The sequence below is a fragment of the Rattus norvegicus genome, chromosome 18 (assembly GCF_036323735.1).
Source record: "Rattus norvegicus strain BN/NHsdMcwi chromosome 18, GRCr8, whole genome shotgun sequence".
NCBI classification, from domain to species: domain Eukaryota; kingdom Metazoa; phylum Chordata; class Mammalia; order Rodentia; family Muridae; genus Rattus; species Rattus norvegicus.
Genome location: NC_086036.1, coordinates 49,045,050 through 49,053,764, shown reverse-complemented (window position 1 = coordinate 49,053,764; position 8,715 = coordinate 49,045,050). Strand labels below are relative to the sequence as shown.

The window sequence follows — 8,715 nt, the reverse complement described above, 5'->3', positions numbered from 1 at the left end:
AGATACTTAAATCCTCATCGTGGAACATCTGAGAAATAAGAAAACTACAGAGAAAACTATTATGTCTGGTCCTTGTTCAGGGCCTGTTGTAAGAGCTTCCTAGAAAACTGTGGCCAAGGCCACGGAGTCAGCAGCACAAAATCCCTCGACCTCCTCAAGTTTTTCCTGGAGATTGAATCCTACGATTCCCAAAAGGCGAAAGGTAGTCATCTCGAGAAACTTGATGCAACCCTCCCAGAATCCCCGGAGGTCCGATAGGTGCCCAGGACATCCAGGTCCCAAAAGAGCCTTGTCAGTATTCTGCTCTCTGGGCGCTGCGGCCCCACCAGGCTCACTCTGCTTTGCACCTCCCCCGACGAGCCGCTCCTTCTGAGCCCCCAATTCCGGCCATCGCTTTGAACTTGGGAGGAGCGCGTCCCAGGTCCCCGCCCTGCCCGGATCTACCACTCTCCCTACTAGAGCCGCGCAGGCGCAGGCGGCCAAGAGTCCTGCCACAGTCCGGGAGCTTAAGGTTGCGCCCGAGCCACTGTCGCCGTTCCATCGTGCACCATGAGCCGGGGTCCTCGTCTGCTGCTGCCCGCGGTGCTCTTCCTGGGGCTTGGAGGCCTCGTGTCTTCTTCGGGGTCATCGGGCGTCCGAAAGCGAGGTCCCTTGGTGACGGACAAGGTGATCCAGCGGCTACAGCAACTTCTCCGGCGGGCCAAACACTCGGGCACATGGGTGACCAGACCGCTGTGGCAGGGTTGCAGAGAAGGGGCTCCTAAGCGGGGCGGGAGGGAGGACTGGCGGGGACTTGTGGAGTACTGACTGGAACTGCAGGGAGCTGGGAGTAGGAGCAGGAGGAGGGACTAACTGAGATTTGAGTCTGGCTGGGACAGGGGGGACTTAGAGGTGGCCACGCGGCAGGCGGGAGGAGACGTCGGTGACCGGTGCGCTCCCACCACTCAGGGGCTACTGGACTAACTCTCGCTTTCCCCAGCGTCGGTTGTCTGGACTTGTCATCCGGGCTGGTGCGACGTGAGCAGCTTGGCAGCTGGGACAAGCTCGCTGTGCCCGCAGGGCCTTTCTTCTAGAAGGGCGGTTGCTGGAGTACTTCCTTGGCTTGGCCGGGATGTGCGACAAAGCGGGAAGAATGTAGTAGAGGGAGGGGACGGGCTGAAGAGTGGAGGCCCCGCTGCCTGCTTAGGACGCCATCCGCCATCCGCCGCAGGGAAGAGCCTGGGGTCCCATGGAGTGCTCAGAAGAGAACTGTCCTTTTCTCCTGGGTAGGAACTGTCACTCTCCAAGAGGAAAGAGAACAGTTTAAAACCTTGTGGCGGGCCTGGGGTTGAGCCCTAGGCAGCAAGGCAAGGCAACATCTGACTCTTAAGGGAGGCATGAGGGGGAATCCCCAGGAACTTAGTCCCTACAGTTTCCACTGCTGAAGTTCATTTAAGACTGCTTTACCAGAGGATAAAAAGAACTGATGCTGGAACAAAGGGAGGGAGGGATTACTGCGGTGGGGTAACAACCACTTCCGGAGTGGGAGGGGGGGCAATTCTAGTAGTCTGGGAATGGGATGGAAACAGCAGAAAGTAGTCTTAATGACCAGTCCAGGTTACCACTGGAAATGATACCACGGGACTAGGAGAAGGTTTAAATCCTCCATGGCAGGCTCAACCAAAGAGCCCGCAAGGAGAGGGAAGTGAGTCCAGCCATCCAGCCACTGTCCTGAGACCCAAAAGCCAGCATGATTACTGTAACACCCATCCCCAGGCGGCCCCTTGATCTTTTAGGTTATCTAAACTGAAAAACTGAGTTGTGTGAGCCCCGGAACTCAAGCATATTTGGTCTACAGATACTATTTCAGATAAAACCATAAACAAAGTTCACACAGACTGCATGGTGGGTTGGATAGGGGGTAATCTTGGGAATGGGGAAGAGGAATCTGAAGTAGACATTGGAGACATAACTAACATGACTTGCTGAAAACTTAGTTGAAAGGGCAAACAGGGTAGTTAGAGAGTATGATGCCCAACTGGATGGGAATTTCAGATTAGCAGTGGCTTACTCTTTAGTTTATGTCCCTAGTTACGCTGGAAATGTTTCACCCAGAGAACTTTTAAATCAACTCAGAGCAAGTCAGTGATAGTCTTTGCTGTAGTCCCCTGGCCAGCCTCTGGTGCAGCCTGAGGGTAGAAGAGAGCCTAGAAAGAGAAGGCTGTGGTTGCAGGGGAAGCGATGGGGCATCTTGACTACATCTGGAGCATAGAACACTGGGCTCTACTCTCAGAGCTGGCCACATAGTTTCTTCTTTTTTACCAAGCTTACTAAGTTCTGACAGCCAGAGGTGTGGGCGAGCCTCTCACAGATCTGCTTTGGTAGGACTCCTGAGTTACTTAAACCAATGTGTTACAATAATTCAATGTGGTAGAAAATAAAGACATTAAGACTGAAATATAGGTCAGCTGCCTTTGACCCTCGCCCACAGTCCTTTCTTTCACTGTGACTTTGTTTATAGCCCGGAGTCTGTAAATAAGAGGTCTGGGGCGCTGCTTTGCCACACACCCAGTGGGGATCCTGCCTCAGGTTCAGACTTGCAGCCTGTTGCTCCACTGGTGCTTTGGGTCACAAACTCAGTATCCATTCTCCAGTAAATGCCACAGGTTCCACACATAAACCAGCACAGAATGCATAGAAACCAACACTGCCGTCTTTCCCACATTAGTCATGCCAGGATGAGGTGGTGGCCAGGTGACTCTGGGCAAGTTATCTACGGTGAGAGACTCTGTCTCTTCCGTGAAAAGCATATGGAAATGATACGTTTCCAGTGTTATGTATATATTTGGAGGTTATGTGTCTGTCGGCATCTAATATGGATTTTTGACAGATTGAGTGTGATAAGACAGGTGTTTAGTTTGTGGTCCCGTGTGGTGTTTGTCCGTGAATCTTAGTGTGACAACCTAAGTTTGGGGGCATCTGTCACTCATCACACAGGTGAGGAATCCAGCTCAATTTTAACCTACCGAAAGCGCCAGGACCAATAGTACAGGAACTGAGTTCAATCATCTCAAACCCGGTGTCTTCTTTGGTGAATCGGACAGCAGATAGACACAGGTAGTCCAGGATCTGTTTGGTCAGGCTTTCGAACCCCACATCCCTCCTCTCTACCTTCTCAAACCTTCAGGACCCTGTAATTTTCAAATAACAGGCAGCCTCTGGAGGAAGGAGGGTGTTAGAGACGCCTGCCTACTAAGTATGGTGTGAAAACCAAATACCATCATTTCTCAGGACCCATCCTCCCTGTGCCCTCTGTCCTTCACCGGGTTGCTCTCTCTAATTTGCTGTCAGAAGCCCAGCTTCCCATTGAAAACCATCATTCGTAGGTGTGCTTTCACAGCGGAAGGAGCTTTGTAGTCCTTCCCTGTCCAGCTTGGACTGCGTTCCCAAGGGGCTGCAGCAAAGTCAGGGACAAGTCTCTCGTGGAAGGAGAGGTTTGCCTGACACCTATCTCCCCCCTGTTGTTGTCTGCTTCCTGTTGGCATTGTGCTGAGATCTGGGAATCAGAAAGGACTGTTTCCATTCTCTAGGCACTCCCTGCTAAGACGAGAGGTCACAGATTAACAAGAGGGGACCTTGGACTGAATTCTAAAGCTCACACTCCTAGTTGGGAAGCTCAGGTCCATCACCTACCCTCCCTGGCCCCCACATCCCTTCTCTGAATTAGTGATAAAAGACCACTTGTTTCCCCAAGTTGGGGTTGGGAATTAATTACTTGAGGTGGTGAAGTACATGGAGACAATGCCTCAGTCAGCTTCCCAGTTTGAGAACCTCTTCTTCAGCGGGTGTGGACACCAGATTCTCCTCAGGAGAGTGAGGCCCATCTCCAAAGCCCCATTTGCTTCCCTTCTTTCTGTTGCCTGGCCAAGCATAGCACTTATTCTCTGCCCCATGGAACTGGCAGAAACTCCCTGCTCCAGCCATGAAAAGGCTGCTCTGATGCTCGACACTCAGAGGCCTGTTCTGACTGGCTGCCTTGGCTTCAGGAAGTCCTGTCAAGTGAGGAATATGCCCACTCTCGTCCCTGGGTCTGTTGGCCCCCTTTTAGACCTGCCTCCCACTCCTCCAGGGTGCCCTCCCCCAACCCTTCCTGCCCTCTAGGACACATATTGTGTTCTTGGGCACAGCGCACATGTTGTCTTGTACCAGCTGTGGTTATTGTTTGTTTTTCTTTATTCTTTTAATTTTTATTTTGACACCTGTAAACTTGCTGGCCACGACCTTGCACAGACATCCCTGTCTCTGCCTCCTGCTAAGCCCACTTTATTCCTACTTCTTAGGTGCTAGCCTTAGGATAGCTCGCTCAGGGACACTGCTTCGTAGACAGGGTATTTAATAACTATTTGTTGGTTAAACAAGATTGGACGTCGTCGTTTCCATTAGCGTTGGAAACATTCTGGTGTGATTCATACTGTCCTCATGGAACTGAAGGGCATGACAATTTGGAGAGAAACTTCAGAGATAGGTAAGCTGGGCCGTGTGCAGAAATGAGATTTTTTTTTTATTGCAGATGATATTGGGTGTCAGGTTCTTTCTCTTCATCACCTTCAGCTGCCTTCTTTTGCTGCTCTCTAAGAATTTACTCCCTTATTTTAAAAGTCAGGAAGACTTCGCAAGCCTTTATCTTCCAGGCCGTCTCTTTAAAATTACACCCCTGGTTTTCTTATGGGGCTGAAAATACAGCCCGGTTCACCAGCAGCGCTGCTCTGTTACTGCTGAGCACGGTCCTTTCTCATCCCTGTGGAGAAACCACTTTCCACTGCCACACTCGCATGTGCTGAGGCAGCCCTTTGTCCCCAAAGCCACACTGGTGGTGGTTCTCTTCTGCCACACCTCACACGAAGAGCCCAGTCTTCGATGCTTCCCGTAAAGCTCTTGTATATAAGCAATAATGAAATGGTGGCTGCTTTGGCCACGTAGAAGTGGAAATGCCACAGAAAGCACTAAATACCACATCAGCCCATGACAGGCGTTCGGAGATATTGGCAGAAGCGCTTGCCTTGAGCTGAGTTTGACAGTCTTTACCTAGTGATTTTTCTAGATTGCAAGGCATCTTTTTTCTTTGACAACCCTTCTTATATCTTTTAAAGCCATCCCTTGAATGTCTTTTTTTTTTCCCATTCAAACAGTAAATTGGTTCGTATAATCTAAACTCGCTAATAGAATGCCCTTTGACTCTGTGGCCTTTTCAAGCCTCCTGTCTCTGAATCATCAGAACATGGTGATTTGTGAAGCAAAATGTGTATAATTTCATTCGAGGTGAAACAGTTCTCAAAAAGAAATGCCAAGACAACTTTCAAGGTTTACTCTGCAAAAAATGTGACTTGTACTTCTAGCCATGATATCGTTCTTTTGTCCTAAGATGACAGAGAACGAACAAATTCTACTTGGGTGACTGTGGGAACAGGACCCCTGAACCCAATGTTGAAGTTTATAGGGCAATACCTTTGTGAGTAGCCATGCGCAGGTTGGCTGTCCCGCTGGGGACCTGGTATCTTGCTGCCCTTGGATGTGAGTAGCAAAACTTCCCAAGGACCGCTGCTGTGTTTCATGGTCCGTGGCCATTCCCTTGACAGTAGATGTCTACTGAGAATTCATCAACAATTTGTTGGCTCCTCTCATTTTTTTTCTCCTGCCAATAGTAAAGAGAGATGCTTCCTTAAATAACAGTACTCTCTGTGCTCCTCTTTCATCCACAAAGCAGGAAAGCCGGGAGAAGCAGAGCTGTGGTTTTCTAGGGCTTGATGGGAGTAATGATTGAAGACCTTATGGGCTCACTCTGGCCATGCTGAATCAAGCTTCAAACTCAAGTACCTAGGACACCACTTCACCCATAGGTGGTGCTCAATAAATGTTTGTTGAATGACTATTTGGGAATAAACTGTCCCTATAGTGTTGTTTAACTCTCACTGGCCTCATGCTTCGTGATTCTCAGGAAACACTGATGGGCAGGCTTTCCTATGGGAGCCAGTTTTTAGTTTTAACTTTGATTTATCTCAGATTTCTGTCTCTTTCATGTGGTGACCTTCTACTGTGCATCTCAATTACCCACAGGTCTTCTTTGATGTGAGGATCGGAGACAAAGATGTGGGTAGAATTGTGATTGGCCTCTTTGGAAAAGTTGTACCCCGGACGGTAGAAAACTTCGTGACTCTGGCAACAGGAGAGGTCTGTCTCAGCCTTATTACCTTTCACCAAGAACAAATATCGATCTTCCTTAGGACAAGATTCAGAGACGTCTCCTGGAGAAATAATACACCACCTGGGGTTGGGGATTTAGCTCAGTGGTAGAGCGCTTGCCTAGCAAGTGCAAGGCCCTGGGTTCGGTCCCCAGCTCTGAAAAAAAAAGAAAAAAAAAAGAAAAAAAAAAGAATTAGTACACCAGATGATTGTGTGACATCGTAGACTTTTATTTTCTTAAAATTGTCTAAGCACTCAGTGTCCTGAGGCTTCTAGAAACTGAGAGAAAAACATCAAGTGAAAATATAGTCTGCTCATTTCCTACTTATTGATATTCCTTATGGAATATTTACTTATATTAATAGTTCACTCCTATACGTCAATTATTTTGGACAGTTCATGATAGACTTTTTCCAGTACACAATTGCTAGAACCTAGTCAAGCTCTGTAGCTGTTTTGTTCCATTTTTCTCATTGTCAGAGAAGCACTGTTCATCATCTGTTAATGCGGGTTGTGTCTACTTGTACACATTCACTTGGCCCTGTCTCTTTAGAAAGGCTACGGGTACAAGGGAAGCATATTCCACCGTGTCATCAAGGACTTCATGATTCAAGGAGGGGACTTCACGGCTAGAGACGGCACTGGAGGTGACACAGTCTTTGCCTTTATCCCTTCCCGTTTGTCATGCTGAAGCCAAAGCGTTAGAGCTGAGGCCACGCACACTTTGAAGACTGAGTTATGGTTCTCGCAGAAATACAGAGGACTAGAGATGTAGCTCAGTGGTAGAGTACTTGCCTACCATGCACAAAGCCTTGCACCACACAACAAGAAAAAAGGCTTACAAAAGAGGCTGCAGCGGGGGCCGGGGGGTGGTGCTAGAGAGATGGCTTAGTTGTTAAGAGCAGAGTCCTGAGTTCAATTCCCAGCAACCACATAGTGGCTCACGACTATCTCTAAAAGGACCATTCTGGTATGTCTGAAAACAGCTACCGTGTATTCATACATACATAAAATAAATAAATGAATAAATAAATAAACCTTTTTTAAAAAGTGGTGCAGGGTATGAAGTGCAGGGCAGAGAAGAGAAATGCACTCAGGTTTCTTGGGGATGAGGTTTGCAAAGAACCTACTAGAAGCAACCCCGGCTGCTGCTGCAACCCTGACCTCGGAGACTGCAGCTGGCTCTAGCACGAGTGCCCACCCCTCTGCTACATGCTTTCTTACCAGAGTCAGCAGAAATAGTGGCAGCTTTACTTTGCTCTCTCTTCTGTTTTTATCCTCTTTACCTTCCCTGATCAGTGTGTGAATGTGTGTGGGGGAGTGGGTTTGGTGGCTCTTAGGTTAAATTTTTCTGAGTTTGGAAGAGAGGACATTTTGGACTATTGAACTTAGATCTCTCCAAGCAGAGCCATCCTCCAGACTACCTCCCATATTCTAGACTAACAGCTTTAAACTTCTTGGATTTGGTTTCCACTTCTGGTATTTCTCACTGAGCCAGGATTTGGAGGTTGGCAATCACTGGGCAGACAGACTGTCAGGAATGGTGGGCAGCGCAGGCCCTTGGGGTGCTAGAACACGGGACGAGTGTTTCTCACAGTCCATACTGCTGCTGTGGGGAAAGGGCTCCTGCTGTGGCTGCTAATTTCCTAGAATTCCAGGACATGGGTGTTCCTAGTTTTGATCATCCTGTGTCCTCCGGGCTCTGAAGGCAAGCCTGTCGCTTACAGACTAGCTACTAGTCTTGATGCTGAGGCAAGAAAAAGCAGTGGGCTTAGAGTCCGAGAGCCAGATGTTGCAATCCTGCTCTGCTAGAGTTTTATAACTCTCCCAGCAAAAACCAGGACTAAGAAGGCCTGTTCTGTGGGGTCCATGTGGAGTCAAACCAATGTATGTGCTCAGTGCATAGTTATCCGGGTGGGTGCTGAGATGCGAGTGATCGAGGACCAAAGTCACCTGAGCATAGGGCAGAGGCAGAACCACCAGCATAGCTCAGAGACCTTTCCACCCTGCTTTCAGATGCCTTCTTCCCTCAAAATGAAATCACTGACCCATTTCATCAAGTTTTGGCTCGAGTTCATGGGGACTTTCATCCTGTGCCATGTTAAGGTCCTTCCCTGGTTTGGTTCAGACCCTGTCATCTCTTTCCTTAATGGGTCAGTTTTATTGTACACATTCACTTCTTGCCTTTGCCCATTCTCAATCCTGTCACCTGTGGGATTCTGATTACATGAAAGACTTAGGTTTCTCTGAAGAGTTTGTTTTTACATCTGCTGTCATCCCTCCTTTTCCCCTACCCAGGTATGAGCATTTATGGTGAGACATTTCCTGATGAGAACTTCAAACTGAAACACTATGGCATTGGGTGGGTCAGCATGGCCAATGCTGGACCAGACACCAATGGTTCCCAATTCTTCATCACCTTGACCAAGCCCGCCTGGCTGGATGGCAAACATGTGGTATTTGGAAAAGTTCTGGATGGGATGGTAATTTGAAATA

The 8,715-nt window shown here is 48.5% G+C and overlaps 1 protein-coding gene across 1 annotated transcript in view; it reads left to right on the top strand.

Moving 5' to 3' along the window:
* Positions 1-468: 468 nt before the first annotated feature.
* The window catches only part of Ppic (peptidylprolyl isomerase C), a 12,607-nt gene continuing 4,360 nt past the window's right edge, over positions 469-8,715 (top strand). The window contains exons 1-4 of the mRNA NM_001004215.1: positions 469-666; positions 6,094-6,207; positions 6,773-6,866; positions 8,518-8,702. Of these exons, the coding sequence (NP_001004215.1) occupies positions 550-666; positions 6,094-6,207; positions 6,773-6,866; positions 8,518-8,702 (510 nt within the window). The 5' untranslated portion in view covers positions 469-549. The remainder of the gene's footprint in view (positions 667-6,093; positions 6,208-6,772; positions 6,867-8,517; positions 8,703-8,715) is intronic.